At 36.7% G+C, this 19,041-nt stretch overlaps 1 protein-coding gene across 2 annotated transcripts; it reads right to left on the minus strand.

Moving 5' to 3' along the window:
* Positions 1–253: 253 nt before the first annotated feature.
* On the minus strand, positions 254–18,077 carry LOC149079690 (WD repeat domain phosphoinositide-interacting protein 2-like). 2 transcript variants are annotated; one of them, XR_016193681.1, is made up of 11 exons: positions 17,866–18,077; positions 16,276–16,358; positions 14,790–14,959; positions 12,799–12,993; positions 12,412–12,504; positions 12,072–12,139; positions 8,762–8,881; positions 8,472–8,639; positions 4,553–4,657; positions 1,935–2,083; positions 254–756 (listed from the first exon to the last, which is right to left on the minus strand). XR_016193681.1 is itself a non-coding variant. In XM_089240301.1 (11 exons), the coding sequence occupies exons 1-10, from the start codon at positions 17,943–17,945 to the stop codon at positions 1,987–1,989; spliced, it is 1,179 nt and encodes a 392-aa protein (XP_089096427.1). In that variant the 5' UTR covers positions 17,946–18,067; the 3' UTR covers positions 254–756; positions 1,967–1,986. The 2 variants fall into 2 exon arrangements, 1 of the variants encoding a protein (XP_089096427.1); XM_089240301.1 differs by having other exon boundaries at positions 1,967–2,083; positions 17,866–18,067.
* Positions 18,078–19,041: the final 964 nt, after the last annotated feature.

Raw genomic sequence — 19,041 nt, forward strand, 5'->3', positions numbered from 1 at the left:
AGATTTTTTATTTTGTCACACGTATTTTAATTCTAAAAACTGGTGCAGGATGATTTTTAAATGCATTTTGAGCACTTTTTAAATCGAAACCATTCCTCTACAATGAACGGCTGATAAGATAAAGACTGAATCAGGACTTACTACAGGGCACCCTGTGTAATTAATGGCTTGTAAACAACATGAAGACCAGAATTTTCCCCAACAATAAGGAATTTTCAAAATAGGGGAAAACACGAATTCTCTAGACAAAAAATATACAAAACCAAATAATTTATTTATTACAAATGCATTTATGGAAACAGAAATGATATCACTTTGCTCTCTCAATGCTATACAATAAGCTGCTCAGATACTCGACACACGATATATATAAATGTTTTATAATTAGCTTCTTCATTTGTTAAACAAACTCTGGGACAAACAATGAATTTATTTAATAAGAACAGCATATGAAAACACTCAGCGGAAAGCCGGAGTTCTCGGAACAGTTTTTTTTTTTGTAAAAAAAGGGTAAACAGATAAAACAATATGAATGACGCTTACGATGAACATGCACGCTCACACATACACATTTAAGAATGATCGCTCTTACGCGAAAATGACTTTTCGGTTCAAAGAGAACAAGAAATTCTCTGTTGACGTATGCAATGCAATGTTAATTGACAACAAAAGTTCTTGGCGGTCCATTGTCACTCTCGTCATCTGAATTGCAACAGCTCTGGTGGCCGATATCTTTATTTGTTGTCGTAATGTTTCCTGTGAAAGTGGGGGAGGGAAAAAAATTATTGTATCAAATATTTTCTGTTGTATGAAACTAGAAATTATAATATAAGAAGTATTTGTGGGAACATTAAAATTACAGTCAGCTACGGAAAATTAATTTCATCACTGAATACTTCAGAGGTCAGATTAGATTTACTTAGATTTAAAAATCTAGGAAACGACATCTTTTCGAAACCTAATCAAGAAAATTTAGTCAATTTATAATCGATGCACATCATCACTACATGGATAGCAGAGTTCGAAATCATTGCTAGTCTGCTGGTCCGAAACCACTGATTAAGCAATCGGACCACCGAGAGAAAAAACTGAGGTGGTCTGCCGGACCAGTAGCGAAAAACGTCGCAATCCATCCTCACAGTGATACATTGATCGCGGAAAAATCACCTATGGGAGAATCACTGATCAGCAGTGAATTTTTTTTATAGCTTCTTGCAAACCCTTGGTGATATATTACTCTTCTAAATGCTAATATATTTGGGAAAATTAATTATTTAGAACAGATTTCGTTTAGCAGACCAGTCGTGATCCCTCCGAACCAAGAGGTTCTCTAGTTAACTTACTTTTCAATTCTAATGCTAGATAGTAAGGGGGGGGGGGGGATGATATCTTAAAACTAAAAACACAAACGACGGTTATCGATATGTAGAACGCCAGTCATTTTGATAATTAACAGATCAGCATAACTGTTACAGTAAGTGTGATAAACCAGTTATTATGTATACAAGGAATCGACCATTAACCACATTTTTATCCCCCTCCCCCCAAAAGAATGAATGTCATCAAGAGTTTTCTGTTGGTGGTGCCTAAAAGCGTCTAGAGATGTATGTCAATTAGGTGGTGCTATCTATCTTCCATATAAGCAGCGAGTGAATGCATTGCCTTTTATTTGAGTATCATGTCAAAATGTTTCCTGAATAAATATTCACTGACTTGAAAAATGAGATTTTTATGCATAGAAACGTAATGTACACTCTTTCCAAGCTCATCAGCGAATTAATAGTATCAGCCCCCATCAGTCACACCGCCTGCACTTCTGAATAATTTACTTCTTCACAGATAGACAATAAAGATAAGGCACATACGTATGTGGTATTGATTAGTAAGGCCGCATGAAAATGTGTTAGATTTCAAATCAAATATATTCATGACACCTCCTAGATTGTTCCCAGAAAAATTTCCTCACGTCATCAAACCGATCTAGAGCTACTGCACAGAACACTTGTTTGTCGCAGTAGGCATTATTCCCCAATCATATGAATCACAAGCTTGTAAAAGGCAATGGCGATTATTACCATCTATCCTGGAAAAGATTAAAACAAAAACAAAAAGAACTATTAACATAATAGATCAATTTAACATGGTAACGGACAATGTTATAAAACATTCATTAAAAAAATAGATTATTCTTTCTTCTAATACTGTATGCATCAAATGACAACACACCGAAGCTGCTTTCTCTACTATGTATATGTTACAGCCAAAGGCCGAAATGGCAGAGAGGTTTGGCCAAGGTCTGTAAGATGGTGCCAAATACATTTTTTTCATTGCCAATGTGTGATACACGGATATGTATAGAATTAGCTCTATGTGACGAGAAAAAAAAAATTTAAGAGAAAATACTATTTATATAATTATTTTGACATGTTTTTTCTGTCAAATTTCGAAGAAAAAATTATTACCGCATCATGACTGCAGTTTGATGGGTTGCTATAGCTAACGTGGGCATAATTATCACAAAAAAGTATGCTTTGATGATATGCACTTGGGGATATATATATGATGTGTATTTGGAGATGACCCAGATTCACATATCTTTTGTTATCACACTTTGGCCTGGTCAATATTCAATGATATTGGCCATTTTGGGAACTGGCTGATTTCGAGCTTTAGTAGTAACACACATAGTCCTCCAAACACAAGATGAGACTTGGCTACAACATGTGACGTAATGTTGAAAGTGTTTCATTCAATTCTTATAGGCAAAATTATTGTGCATTGAGAATAGCTTATCAGTGACTGAGCTTTCATGTTTGGCTTGTCTTTCTGGAAAAGAATAGAATCGTCTGGCGTGATGTGCAGTAACCAAGTCTCATCACGGTGAAGTACTGTACAATGGACTGAGTGCTAATGAAGACCTATATTGTAATTTCCTGCTTGCTAATAAGTTTGAAAAGTTTCGTATCTAGCCATGGGTGTACCTAGCAAGGGACAGAGGAGGCAGCTGCCCCCCAGAAGAGAAATTAAAATGTAGTAATTGACACACAGCATAGACGTATCAATTTAGTACCAGTAAGTTGCTCCCCCTCTAGTTCAGATCCTGGGCACGCCCTTGTATCTAGCCCACCCCATTGTATTGCTCACATTTGCGATTGCTACCTCTTCTTCTCCCCAACTCCTTCGAGAGGAGATAAATGAGTGAAAATAGAATGAATATAGATAAAATGAAATTAATTTTCATTCTACACAAGTTATGCTGATGGGGCCTCCCGTCCTGGGACCCATTAGTGATCTTGTTGTTATATTTTTAGTTTGCGTTGTGAATTTATTACCAGGAAAGTCAAAAATCTGGGCATGGGATTCTATCTATAGGTCTCATTCATGCATATACACATGCATATTAGAGACAAATAGATGTTCGAGAATTGATATTAGAAACCTGGCTATCAGCAGCTGTTAGAGCAGTTGGTACAATGTAGAACTAAAGGCAACTAAAAAGTTGATGGTTCGAATCCTGCCCAAAATGCTATTTTTTTCCCGCTCTCTTACTTACATCTTTTGAACAATTTTCTGAATGATTATTGATTTACTACTATTTTTTCGGTTTTTATTTGTACTCAAAGCTATTATTAACACTTTCAAGCCAGCTCAGAAATTTAATCAAAAGGAATGATTATGATGACTCACCTTCTAAGAGGCCAAGGCTAGCCATAGATACTCAAAAACAGCGCGATGGGGCAGCAGAAAAAAAACCTCAATCGAGAAAGTGGGGCAAGATGCACAGCGTATGATGGTTGCGAATTGGGGCTTGCCGCCTATGATGCACCACGTATAGAGATCCATGCAAAGAAGTTAAACATCCCGACATCCCCAGAGAGTGCATCCCCTTGCTGGGTGGGGGCAGATCAGTGGGTGAAGCAAGCCAGCTGTCCCACACCCTTTTATTACTTTTCCCATAAAAAATGAAAGTATCTGATGCTTTTGCGATTACATTATAATTATTTTTCATAAAATAAAAAAAATGAATTTTTCAAAACACGACACTATTGCAAGTGTAAAATAGTATAATCCAAATCTCAGTGAAAGTGGTTCTCCCCCACCCCTTGTGTTTGCTCCATTCACGCGGAGCCAAAACAATGCTTATTCAAGGAGCCAAAATAAGCCCTGCATGGGTAGATTTTTTTCTTGAGCCCTGTAACGTAGCAAGCTTTGAAGGGGTTGCCCCCCACTTGAAGCTTTTCAAATGGGGGATGACGGCTATGACGACCTAGGATTTTGAAGCAGTGAAAATTGAATTTAAAAAACCTTGTGGTATATGCGAGTAAATGTAGTATTTTGGGTCCTTCGAAATTTTGTTATTATTTTTAAATTACCCTGTGCAATTATTTTGAATATTGATACATATGTGAAGGTATTTGTTCACAGTTACACTGGATGCAATTTATGATTGCAGTTATATTAAAATTTTGTACAATATCATTCTCTTCAAAATTAACTTTTCTTCGTTTAAATCATAGTTCATAAAACCATGATGCGACATTAAACATCCTACCTGTGTTGCTTTGCCAGCGTACATGGTCCACCATCCATATTCATATAATAGATATACAAGAAGCCATCTGATGATGCAACGAAAACATGCAACACTTTCCCTATCCTGAGAAAAAGATATAGGCTACATGTGTAACACAAGATAAATACATGCTGTCCCATAAATGTGGACGGATTAAAAACAAAAGTCACTAAGAAAAATCAACACACTAACGTACTGGGTAGCAGTTTGTGCCATTAGACTTGTCAAAGATTGATTTTTTTTTTGCTACAAGAAAAAAAATTAGTCACAATTTTCATAGAAAGGTGGCACCATGTTAACAAAATACATGAAAAGCATCTAGATTAGGAAGCAGACATTCATTTTTTACTTAAAAATGTAAAAACAACTACAAAAGTTTGAATCAGATGCATAAACATTACGAAAATTTAGATCGGAAAATAAAAGATCAGCAAATGGCCAGATCAAATAACTGAAGTTGGGCGCAGACAGGTACAGTGAAACATGTCTAACAAAAACATGGATGCTGTATGAGATGGAAACCTGTTTTAAATGGAATCAAAATATAGTCTGTTCAATTAGTGCTTTTATTTGAGTCTTTATAAAATGGAAATCTATCTAAAACAAAATATTATTTCAGTCTATTGACGTTTAGTTTCTTACAGATTTCACTGTAGAACAGAGATTCAGTGAAACTGGTGGCTTAAAGCAGTGGTTCTCAATCTCATTTAGCCCATGCCCCCCCCCCCCCCCCCCCGAACCATATTTTCTTTTCGTAGCCCCCATCATCTAACCTAGGGCCTCCCACCCTCATGAAGGAATGAGACAAAAATTTTATAAGTAATATAGATCTCTGTTACTCTCTGCCACGCACGGATCCTGGGGAGGGGGGGGGGGGGAAGATTTTCATCCATGTCAATAGTCAAAATATATGGAAAAATAGGCTTGTGTGTGAAATACTTTTTTTTTCAAACCGAGCACAATTCTGGTCTATCGCCATGGGCAATTTACTACCTATTGAGTTGCACCGGAAGTGTAAGTGTGTGTACCTAACAGTCTGAGTGTGCATCTAGTGTTGTGTTTGATTTTTCATTGCTGCCATCTGTATTTAAGAAGTGAAGTGAGTGAAGTATAACGACCGAATACTTGTACTGTTTGTAGGCCTGTTGCTCTCTGTGGCGAGACTTGTTAATGGGGAGATCGGCTTGCATTTACACACCGAAGTTAGGAACCACAGAAAACCAACTTCCGCCAATCACCACTGTGGTGACGGTGGGGCTCGAACCTGGGTCCCCATGATGCAAGTCCATCACTATGACCAATCAACCACCACAACTCTGTGTGTGAAATACTGGGCGATCTAATGAGCCTACACAATAAATTGCTCCTCCCGACACACTATGGGTCCACACCTATCCTGAGCTAGAGTTCAGTGGCCTCTTTCTTTTGGGGTTCTATGCATGGCTGTCTTCCCCTCATGTGTTCCCTGACAAAGTGATGTTCTGGGGCCTCATACTTAGCTGGAGGTAACTGCAACAGCTTGTATATTTACACTCAAAAATCATAGTACCAGAGATGTCAGCCATGAAGGACCCCTATGGATATGAGGATCCTAAGCGACGCTCGCATGGGAATCTAAATGGAGCAGGGCTGCTCCATAGACAGCTCTGCTGGATTCTGAAAGTGATCACATTTTTCCCAATATATTTCACTTGAAAACATTATCTCTTCACATCTCTTTGAGGCTCCCTACACACTTGTCATGGCTCCTTTTTCATCTGATTTTCAACCATGGCCCCTTAGAATATCCCAGGACTGCAGGGGGGGGGGGGGCACATGTGGCTTCAGGTTAAGAACCACTGGCTTAACTTAAAGGTTTGTCCTCAGAGTGGGGGTCATAGCCGCCATGATATTCTGCAGGATTTTCTTACATATGGTGGTGGACATGTCAAACATTCATAGTTTTTTTAACATTCTCAAGTGAAAATGACTGGTTGCTGCATAATCTAGATGCTTTTCATGTATTTTGTTAACACGGCACTGCAACATTGTTCGTTGCATCCTCAGATTCATTTTTAAGATCCATGAACAACAGATAACAAAGTGAAGACAGAAACTTCAACTAACAAAAAATTTTAACACAAATTTCAACTAAATTCAATAATCATTTCTCATATTTAAAATTGGTCATAAAGACAAAACAGTCATGGTCAGCAAAGCAAAAACAATGAACTATCTCAACCAATGTGATTGTAATACGTGTCCTTATTCATTTCCAATTTCAGTTGAACGTTCAAATCAATCCAGTTGTGTTCACATCTCTGGAGTAAGTCTGCAATTGTCAGGACAGGTTATTGGCTCATTTGTTGATCCTCCATTCCAAAGGTTAATACTAAAGTCTAGGTCAGGACTTTCGGCTTCTTCCCAGCCAGAAACATGCGGATGGACAAAATCGATTAGCTTTGTTAGTTGATCAACTGATGTGGGCAGCAATCATGTGGCTCATAGACTCATCAGAGATCAGACCTCAAATACAGTGTTAAATCACTTAAAACATCTGGAACTACCGGTAGTAAAAATGCCAGGGCACAGGTTCTGTTAACTATTACTATTTCATTTTAATTTGAACTTTTAATGACCAAAGGTCAAAATGAAAGTTAAACTAAATGCATGAATACAAGCAGAGCATAAGAGTAGCCATACTTGTCAGATCGCAGACAATATTTATAACGCAATATATGGATAAAATTTTAGGCACAACTGATCTAATGAAACATTTCATTTTGAGAAGGGAAAGGATTACATCAAAAAATTATTTAGATATTTCTACATGTGATTAAAAATACGAAATATTTCTGATTGGCAACAACAAGTGATTGTACACGATCACTGATAACACAACCACTGTCACTGATCACGAACAAAAAAAAAAATATATATTTTTTCTAACAAAGTAAACAAAACAATTGTAAATAAGGATTTTATTTTACATTTTATAGAACACGTTACAGCGTCACGTTTTGGTGAGAATTTTAACTAATTTTTGTTCTTGTGTCAAAAAAATTCAACTCTGACAAGTTTTAAGGGCACAAACCACACTCTGGTACATCAATTCAGTATGATCTTTTGAAATCCACCTAAATTTATGGGACAGTGTGTATATCCACTAGGATTAGAGATATCAATGAAATAATTGACTGAGAATAACATTCATACATAATATTTAAATGAAAAATACATATTCTGGTCTTCACACAGAATGAAAATGTATTTCGTTATAAATCGAGTGTGATTATGTTCGGTCACTATTATCACAGTGTTATACGTTGTTTTTTTCCCACAAACTAGAAGATAAACTATAATTAGTGACCACCAAACATTATAAGCTTAGAGAGCACATCTGCTATATTACCTAGATACATATAGCCTGAATGCTTCAATGGTGTGGTTTGATTTGATGTATTGATCGAGAACTTGTGTAAGCTCAAATCAAGAACTCTTTAGAGATTCACGGAGAGCTCTCAAGCAATCGGAAAAATGTCTACTTTACTGCACTGTCCAATAAAAGGGATAATATGTCGTGGATTTAATGAGTGTGTTTATGACACCTTACTGCAGCGGTTCTCAAACTTTTCACACCCGCGGCTCTCTTGCCTAATTCATGATTCGTCTGCGGCTCCCCAGAATAGTTTAGTAAATATTTTCAAATATAAGAGAACCACTTCAAAGCATAAGTAGGCAAACGAATCAATATCTCTAGCTCACAGTGATGCCCCTGACACAGGTTGGTGATGGCCTTAGGAGCTGTGATGCATGCTTTGAGAAACACTGTCTCACTGGTTCAAGGCTTGAATTGTTTGCATGGTTTGAAAAGAGTGATGGCAGGTTATAGCTAAGCCAAAAAAAATAAAGAAGTTACCTGGATATAGCGGAAATGTTCTTGAGACCAGAGAAAGGTAAATGAATTATGGCGAATGATCTAGTCTGAGTTAAAACATCAGACATTTGAGCTGGAAGATACTTAGCAGAGTGTGTCAACATCTTCCCGACAGCACCCATCCATCCTTCTGTTTCCTCACTGATTTCCCTAAAAAATAAAAATCAATGCATATCATAAAATTTACAGAGAGGTTTCAGGGCTTGATAATAAGACGGGAAATTCGCCAGTTCAGGCTGAGTTCAAGTTTTATATAAATAGAAGAGAATTACGTCTGGTTTTCATCATCTTCGTCATTCGAGAGCTTGAAGATGTGTACAGTTTCCGTATTGCTAGATGCACAGAGGAAGTCTGAACCAGGGCTGAAGGAGAGTGAAAACACTGTGACGTACCTGAAATTGGCAAATTGTTCATCATAAACGAAAATTTACAGAATCTTTCAATTCAAGAAATTATCGATTATTTATTCTGTAATTCTAAAATTGGTTCTTCATTCAAAAGATTTGGTCATGTTTTGATGTATTATGCAAATGAGGTGTATGTGTTTAGAGCATAGCTGCCAACTTTTGAAAATGAAAATTCGGGAGATTTTCGCGCAAACCCGTATTTTATGCTTAAACCACTCCCTAATAAATACAATAGGGATTTTTCCAAATAAAATAGGGATTTTCCAAACATAAAAGTTTAAGCGTAGGGAATAAAATCCCTACTCAAAAACTGAAGTCAAATTAAAATAAGGATTGTACAAACATGGAAGTTAAACCCTTGGGAATAAAATTCCTACGCGAAAAACAAGTGAAATTGGAGGCCAAAACTTCAGTGATGTAAAAATAAATATTGTGTTCTATCAGAAACGCTGCGAACAAACATTCTGCGTGAATGACCCCAAAATCATCGGCAGATGAAGGAAAAAAGCGTCAATTTTTGAAGAACACTGACTAATACACTTGCTTGATTTTTTTCATTTTTTTTTCATTTCACGAGTAATGATTACAGTCTTTCCATGACCGATGATCATGTCCGTAACACAACTTGTACAAAAAGGAAAAGTCGGCCCTCTTCTGTAACATTTGATGAGAGGAAATGCATCGGAATAAGTATCTTTAAAATTGATTAAATATGTTTTTGCTTATCAGTATTCATGTTTTGTTATATCGCACGTACGTAACTTCAACAAAAGAAATTTTGACCATATGCGCGTCACTATAATCTTCAATTATTATCCAGGACTATTGGCTGCTAAGCCATTTCCCTGCGCGATAAGACACAACTTTCTTGTTACCATCAGAGGGTTTTGTAAAACTTCCTGAAAAAGGGAATTTCCCCATTTACGACGTGTGGCGTCATTTCAAAAGGGGAAAAAAAGAGTCTTCATGTCCCGAAAGAAATTCCTTAGGGATTGTTTTCATAAGCGGCGATTTTTTTTTAATGAAGTAGGGAATGTTTAGGGACAATTAGGGATTTTTTGTGATTTTCTTAAAAATTCGGGAGATTTAAGAACTTTTCGGGAGGTCGAGCGATGAAGCTAAAATTCTGGAGATTCCCGAAAAATTCGGGAGACTTGGCAGCTATGGTTTAGAGTATCAAGGTAATCTTTGAAGGTGGATCCACATCATCAGTGTCACTCTGTGCCAAATCAAAAATAGAGGGGATTCCCATGAACAGTCACAGATTTCAAGCTAACACTTTGAGTACTACTACTATGTTGTGAACCTAACGTTAAGTTTGCTTCTGTGTAATGCTTATTATGCTATCATCTATTTTTTTTAACTATGAGTGAAGTGTATTGAAGATTTGTGCCATTGTAGGGCTTGCTCTCTGTGGCAAAACTTTTTAATAGGGTGATAGATACACATACACATCTCGAAGTTGGGAACCACAAAAAACCAACTTCAGCCGACCACTACTGTGTCATTGGTGGGGTTCAAAGCTGGGTTCTTGCAATGCAAGTCTGCCATTATGACCAGTTGATCACCACAGTGGCACACATTGAGGACTGTAGGTTTTACTTTGTTCAATTTGCTTGGATTTCCTCTTGCGTATGAGATTACTGTTGCAACTTTGATACATGATTCTTTCTAATTACTCTTATGGCGCATGGAAGGTAATCAATGCATTATATCAAGACAAAATAGGTGATGCCCATCTGATCAAGAAGTACACAATGTAATGCAGTTTGGCCCAGACTTGCAAGCACTGTACTGTTCGTTCAGTATGGCATGGTCTGTGTGGATTGCCTTAATAAATCCATATGTAAAAGTAAAAAAGAAAAATCACAGTCGATATATTTTTTTCAGCATACATACCACGAAACAAAATCCAGATTTGAAAAACCGGATGAGAATTAAAATTAAAATTTGTCATATCAAGGGAAGTGAATAAATATTTTATTGCAATTCTGATTTTTGATCAAATTAGCTTCCATGCACAAAAACATTACTTTGAAGCTGAGAGGTTCATACCCATACCCCATTTGCTATACCGCAATTTTTGAAATGAAAATCAAACAACATGTAATACCTGCATGTAAATAATAACAATGTTCCTGCTGTAAATCACCATTAAGCCAAAATGGTTCGAGCAAATTTAAGGCCAATGCAGCCAAACAAAGGCTCAATTTGACTATATTTTTCTATTTATTATAATATGACAACATTGGGTGGGTGAACTGGAATTCATACATTGAAATAAGCGAGAGAAACTCTGCACAAATGTGCAAAACATATGTCCTTCTATGCCACACTTTATTTACAGGAGCCATCCCACAAAACATGTTGCCAAGAGGTCAACTACAAATTATCTTCATGCTTTTGGTATAACCAGCTATTATAAAGCCTTCATTTTTATATCCTAACACTATTTGGATATAATTTTTTTCGTCTGATTAGCCAACACAAAAATCAATAAAATGACATTGAACACTGAAGGATGGGAGTAGAGTTGTGGAGTGGGACATAGTCCACTCCACAACTCTCCCAAAAAAACAACGCTCACAGGCTGTTAACAAAATCTCTGCATTAGTAGCAACCAATAAACTTTTCTACTTGGTTATGCATGTGCATAAAAAAAATCATCTGTTCAATTTTGATGTTATTCATCCACAATTATGAGAGAGACGCATAAAATTGTCAAAAATCATAATCATCAATTTTGTCACTGGGCTATAAATAATAATAAGACAGTGGTTCTCCAAGTGTGTGTGCTGTGGCTCCTTGGGGCATGCTGCCACCAACCATTGGCAGGGGCGCCGATGTGAGATGCCATTATTGACGTGTGCCTACCCAATACCATGAAGTAGTTCTTTGTTAGACTATTCTGGGAAGCCACGGATACATGTCCACTAGGACAAGGGAGCTGCAAGAGACAAAAACATGAGAACCACTGCCCTAAGATACATGCACATACACAAAAATTATGTGCTAGCAAGCATGTAAAACTCTGATATATGTCACCATTATTGCACAAATAAACAATTAAAATATGTTGCAAGAACTTCTCAGAAATAAATTAGAAAGCTAAAAAAAAAACCCACAAATTATTTTGAAATGAAAAATTATCATTATTATGATAATACTTCACCACCTTACACCTCGTCTGAACTCGAACAACGTATGGCCATTGCAAACATCGAAGATGCGAATGACTGTGCCCTAATGTAGAAAAAAAATTAACATGCATGAAACTATATGAAAACAATGAGAAATGCACAAATAAATATGCACTTATTTGTGACTGAAGGCATCCACGAGTCAAAATGAAGAACATTGATTCACAAAAAGTTTAATTTAGATAAAAAAGTAAGTTTCAACTATTAATTATAAATAACCTTAACAATGAAGGTTGCCAATGAGTTAAATGAAAAAATGTAGTCAATTTGACAATTATAAATACAGAAAAAAATAATAACACCAATAGGTTTCACCTTCTCAGAAGCCGATGCTATCTTAGATCCATCATCGTTGAACGAGATGGCCATTATCGGACTATTGTGAGCTGGAATGGTTGTTTTGGCAAGCTGAAAAAAGAATTGCGGTTCCCATAGTAAATTCTTGATTTTTGTTTCCAACTGAAATCTTTTGCAATAAACTGAAATATTATAATAAGTTGTTTGCAGTGCTGTAACTAGGCAGGTGCAACAGGTGCACCCACACAAGGCCCACTTGGGGGGGGGGGGGCATAAAATGGGAATAAATGGTCCCTTCTCTCTAGGCCAGAAGGGGTCTAAATGCAAATTCTTGCACAGGAATGGCTAGTTACGGCTCTAGTTGTTTGAAATTGTTATATACATCATATATAAACACATGCTTACCAATTTCGTAGCATCGAAGATCTGTATGTCACCAGCAGTGCTGCTTCCAGGGTACGCAAGCAATGAGTCGTTATTGCACCAAGTTAACGCACAAATTCCTTTCGGATTAGAAGGAGTGTTTGTTATCACATGTTTCAAGTTCATCATGACAATGTCGAAAATGTGCAAACTATCTTCTAAGCACACGACATACACCTGCAAAGATATGAAAATAAAATAATGATTTAAAACACTGCACGCCAGTTTGTGGATGCATCATGTTCAAAAGATTTCAGACCAAAGAACTACAGTCAATATTCTTTCCTATTACTATTATATTACTAAAGATGGCTATGGTCATGGGTGGAGATATGGGGAGGGGGACATGTCTGTCCATCCCCCAACATCAAAGATGTGTATGAGTGTCCTATACATATATGGGTGTGTGTGTAGGGCCAGAACTAGAGGGGGCAAAGAGGGCAACTGCCCCAGATAGCAAACCTTGGGAGAGAACAAAAACACTTATAAAATAATTAATTTTTACAGTGGTGAGACACCAAAATCCTGGTCATGGCCCTGTGTGTGAGTTGACATCATCACTTCTCACCCCCATACCATCAAATCCATCTCCGCCTAAAAGTAGGCTGACAATATTTCCCCCAGAGAAATAAGGGAAATTGGGATTCCAAATATAAGAAAATACAGTACATGACTTGCTATTGCCAAAAACAATGACAAAGGTGGGAAAAGTTGCCAACTATTGCTTAAATCACTGAAAAATCGGTGACAGTAGGAAATGAAGCAGTATTGCAAATTGAAGTGGATTAAAATTAATTCCAAGAAATAAAACAGTTAAGATACTATGTGGGAGAGATGGTTATTATTACTAGAGCCCTGCTAATCTGAACTCATTGGGACCAAGGCTTGTTTTAATTACTTGGGTTTGTCTTTTTAAACATGGCGTTTTTAAAGCTGTAATAATAGTGAGTATCCCTAAGGGTGGGATAAGAGTTACAGACCAGATAAATCTGTTTAACAATGGCTGAAATAGTGTTGAAAATTAAAGTGATTTTTTTACTTTCCAATGTTATGTTTTTGTTTCAGCCAATGGACCAAGAGGATCATAAACAATCAAACAGGTGTAAAAAAAATGCTAAATAAAACCTGAGAAAAATAATGGCCAAGGCTTACTTTCGATGATAATTAAGAAACAACAAAGGAATCCAACAGAATCCTCTGGCTTTTACAAGAAATCCTTGGTTGCGAAGAAGTAGGGGACAAATATGCGAGTGGAATGTTGTCATTAGACTGTATCAACCATCAAATTTTCACGGATGCAGAAATCCTCTCTGAAGTTTCAACTGAAAATGGCTCATCGTCAAGCAATGGGTTAGATAAGTGGTTCTCAAAGTGTGCATTGTTTTTCCTAAAGATGTCAAACTTTTGTCAAGGGAGTTGCGGTGAGCTGCAAGCCTTGATTATTGCCTATTTGGTGCTTTTGAGTGGTATTTTCTTAGACTATTCTGTGGCATCACGGATAAATTTTGCCATAGCAAGAGAGTAGCAGATAGCACAAGTTTGAGAACCTGGGTCAGATTATCACGCTAGATATATGTTGCTTCTTCAAATGAAAACAGAAGCTTTTATCAAGACACATATGTCTGTAATTCATTATTATGAGGTATGATCATGTATTCATTGTGCATAGGTAAAATGTAATTGTGTTTTCTGATTAGTGGGGTTTTAGTGTGTATGTATTGACAACATCATTGTGCCCCCCCCCCCAGACCTTCACGTCTGTCTCTGCCCATGTCTATAGCAGTTGCAAACAAAGAGTCTGGAAGTAAAATTTCTTTTGGATCTTGTTGCGGAACCTTCTCACAAACACCAACTCTACTAGTGTACTTGCACATACAACAGATTAGAAAAATAGAAATAGTCACACAGAATTCATCCAATTTAAATAGCAAATATTTTAAGACATTTAAATAGCTTCATATCAATATTTTTACCTTCCGATTTGTCTTTACAGCTAAAATTGTGTTGGGAAAATGTTTTAAGGTGATTTCTTCTTTTGTAACAAAATTATAGAATGTTAGCAGCCTAGGTGACGACAACTTGACCAGCATAACCAAACTCGTGCAATAGTGTCGGTCAACAAGACAAATGTCTTCATTAGTCTCTGCAATAACAATAAAGAAAGCAATATAGCTCGTAATAGAGAAAACCATCATTGAGTTTCATCAAAAGGCAAAATTGATTTTTAGACACCCTAACCAACAGAAAAATCACATAAAAGTGTTAAAAAATCCAAATATACATTTTTATACACACAATCGGAGGTGGATTTGTGCTTTTGCTACCCTTTTTTACTCTAGTCTATTTTTTAGCCTCTCATTGCTCAAATTAGCTGTCTAAGGCTATAGCTCTCTTCCCTGTATACTAAGTCACTATTTTAGTCACTGATCTGGACAATTGTTTTGGCGGTAATTGGCAACTACATTTCTCTTTGAAAATTTTTTTTGGCGGTAATTGGCAACTACATTTCTCTTTGAAAATTTTTTTTGGCGGTAATTGGCAACTACATTTCTCTTTGAAAATTTTTTGATTGTAAATGGTAGCTTTGATTGCCTTTGAGAATTTTTTTTGACAGTAATTGGCAACTTTTCTTGCCTTGACAACTTCTTTTGAAAATATATATATATAATGACATGCCCTGACTGACTGATTCATCATCGCCAAGCCGAAACCACTGAAATTATGAATATGAAATTCAGTCAGTAGTTTTATTTTATAAAGTAAAGACCCACTAAGAAAGGGTTATTTCAAAATTTGACCCCTAAGGGGGGTCCCAAGGTTATACAGAGAAATCATGCCGAGCCGAAACTACTGCAGCAATATTTATATAATTTGGTCAGTAGTTTTATTTTATGACGTAAAGACTCACTAAGAAGGGGTTTTTTTTTTTTCAAAATTCAATCCCTAAATGATGGTGGTAATGGTGCTCTTCTTTTGATGATTTTGATGATCGGTACAAGCAGTGCTCGCGACTAGAAAAAGGTTGAAGACCTTTTCTCTAGGAGCTTATTTTTTTCCATCTGCATGTAACAATAAAACTTGTATAAGTTAGACATCTATGATTTCATTAAAATCTGTCCAAGTTAGAGAGGTGTCCAAACTATTTAGGTACTGTATTTTGGACACACTGTGTTATAGATTAAATTCAGTTCCATTCAAACCGTCTGATGTATAGGGAGTCATCTAAAATGGTCCAACGATGTCACAAATCTCAAGCAAGTCATGCAGCTATATGATTTGGCAAAGCGGGGGGGGGGGGGAGGGGGGGGGTGTCTATATTTTCTCGGCAGAAACTGACCTTATGTATAAGCTTATCCCCCAAATTAAAGGACAAATTTTTTAATGACTAAAAACACACTCATCTTATACACGAGTATAAATACCACAATAAAAAACAAATACTCATCAAAACATTCATACCCTGATCGCCATCTTTAATGAGTTTGCTAATGTCCTGCAGAGAATATAATTTGTATCCAGTTTTGGTTCCGACAGAGAGAGCACTGAAATGGAAACAAACAGCAATGAAGACCCTGATTGACATTTTCATTGATAAATAAGCAGTAATACCTCAGCTAATGAAGATAATTCGTTCTGGAATTATATTCGTTAGCCGAAAGTTTTGTTAGCTGAAACACAATTTCCCATAGGTTTCTATCAAAAAATCTTTCATATCTCTTTCTGGTTCCTGCACAAAATTTAAGGATAAGCAGGTCAGATATATGATAATTCTGCAGCTCACGGGTCAGAAACTTGTGTATATAGGGGTGAAAATATGGCCCGTACTTCCACAATTTTATAACCAACTTTTATTCCTTACTATTTTCACAATGAGCCTTACTTGGATTTTTAAAATTAAGAATTAAGATTATTCTCATGATTTATAGCTTGATGTCTTTGACAATGATTTTGGCTGTAATTGGCAACTCCACTTGCCCTTGACAACATTTTTGGCTGTGACTAAAAAATTTATTCACCTTTACATATTTCAGCCAAAAAAATCGTGAAATTTATTTGCTTTTCACAATTTTTCTGGCTATAACTGTCAATCTTACTTCCCTTTAAGAACATTTTTGGCTGCAATTGCTAAATTTATTCGCCTTTGACAATTTTTTTTGGCTTTAATTGGCAACCTCACTTGCTTTTGAAATTTTTTCTGGCTGTAATTGGTGGATTTATTTGCCTTCGACAATTGTTTTGGCTATAATTGCCAACTTTAGACACTTGTTTTACTATAATTAGCTGCCACTCTATGGATCCAGTTTTCCCATATTTTTATGAAGGAAATACGGTCAGCCTGACTTTTATGTATTGTGTGTATTGATATTTTTCTGCAGGAACACCTTTCGTGGGTTGCATTTAGCCTGCAGTTTGATGCTAAGCTGCCGTGTGCTTTGTGTGGTTATAGTGATGGACTCGCATTGCAAGGACCCAAATGGTTTGCTAGGATTACCATCCATGTGCACTGCTGTCACAAAATATTTCATTACGAGCCAAGCAACTAGACTAGACAAACTAGATTAGACTGACTAGACAAAATAATAAACTTCAGAGGCTTTGCAGCAGATGGATTTAAGGAAGGAGCTTAAGTTGTGCCTCTGTGGTTACGTACAGCTAAAGGCTGAGGTTGAAACTTGGTCATAAAATGGGGGACGGGGTACTTCATTTCACTCTTGGTGACTTTTCGTCATTCTTTCGGGCATTTTTCTCGCCAAAGAAAAAAAACCGCCAACACATCATACACAAATTATACTATCGCTATTTCCCCCAAGTTCAAATATTTCATTTCATTAGTTTTTCTTCCGTTACTCTGATCTTGTTTCACGTATTTCCTCAACACCTCTCGAAGGGTGCGCGAACCACACGTTGGGAACCACCGATAAGAATCCATGTTACTTTTTGGGGGGGGGGGGGGCTCCAACATCGACAAATAATAAAATTCAACAGAATAACACATACAACCATTACAAGGAAACATATTGAATAAATAAATATATAACAAATACATACGTGCCGTTTTGGTTGAAATTGACGTAAACAATATCATTTGTAGATGGGTCGCCCCCTCCTTCACACGGAGTTGCGTTCATAATTAGGATACTTATGGGCTAGGGATGAGGGGATACAAAGGTCAAAAAGGGACGGAGGGAAAGCTTTATGAACACAACGACTTCATATACAACAGGGAAAACTCTGAACATTGTAAACATTCAGTTCAGTTCTGATCTACAACGAATGAGACAATTTCGATCGACTCTGTCGGAAAACAAAATTATTATCGATGGATGAAATTCATGAGATAAAAGACAAAGAAAAATTATTTTCACGCGAAATAAAGAATACAAATATTTTTTTAATCGTTAATGTTTCTATTAAAAGTATCATAGTTTTTGAGAATGACCGGGCATAGAAGGAGAAAGACATGACGTCATAGAAAATTTAGAGGGGGAAAAATTACATTTCTTCTTTTGGTAACACATAGGGTGACCATACGTCCCATATTTCCCGGGACAGTCCCGATATTTTCTGTATTTTTGGTCGTCCCGACTTTTTCGCAAAAGTGTCCCGGTTTTTCCCGTATTTTACACGACGCTTACTTGAATTTTTATTCTTTATTGAAGTCAAAGATTGAAATTATTTTTCAACTAATAAACTATATTATGATAATTACAACTATAAATGAGAATATTTATCTCCCACATTTGTCTCGGTGAACGTTTTTTTCGTGAAATTCATTTTAATTCACTGCAATTTACAGTAACGTTTCATTTCCCAACATTGTGATTTTACCGTAATTTTAACAATATTTGGCAACTTTGCTTGGTTTTGGCGTCATTTTTGGCAATAATTGGCGATGTCCCGTATTTGGAATCTCAATGTCCCGTATTTCTCCCGAGGAAATATGGTCAGCTTAGTAACACATAAGGGATCCGAGTGGTGAAATACGCCATTCAAGGGGCAAAATCTCTATAAGCTTAAACTTTAAGTTGGGGTTTTTTAGGAACTGTGGTTTGTTTCGTTACGTGAACCGAATTAGACCATTTCGCGCCGGCAGACACGTGTTACATAATTACGCTACGTGTTTGTATTTTCCTAGCGTGGCGCATTAGATCAGGGCCGGCTATATGATAGTATATGGCCTTGGCATCTTGTCTTGCCACTTGCCATCAGCCTTGTCTGCATGCT

This window comes from Pholcus phalangioides, unplaced genomic scaffold (assembly GCF_987345545.1).
Source record: "Pholcus phalangioides strain wild (caught in Gottingen) unplaced genomic scaffold, Ppha-v1.0 ptg000012l_1, whole genome shotgun sequence".
Taxonomy (NCBI): Eukaryota; Metazoa; Arthropoda; class Arachnida; order Araneae; family Pholcidae; genus Pholcus; species Pholcus phalangioides.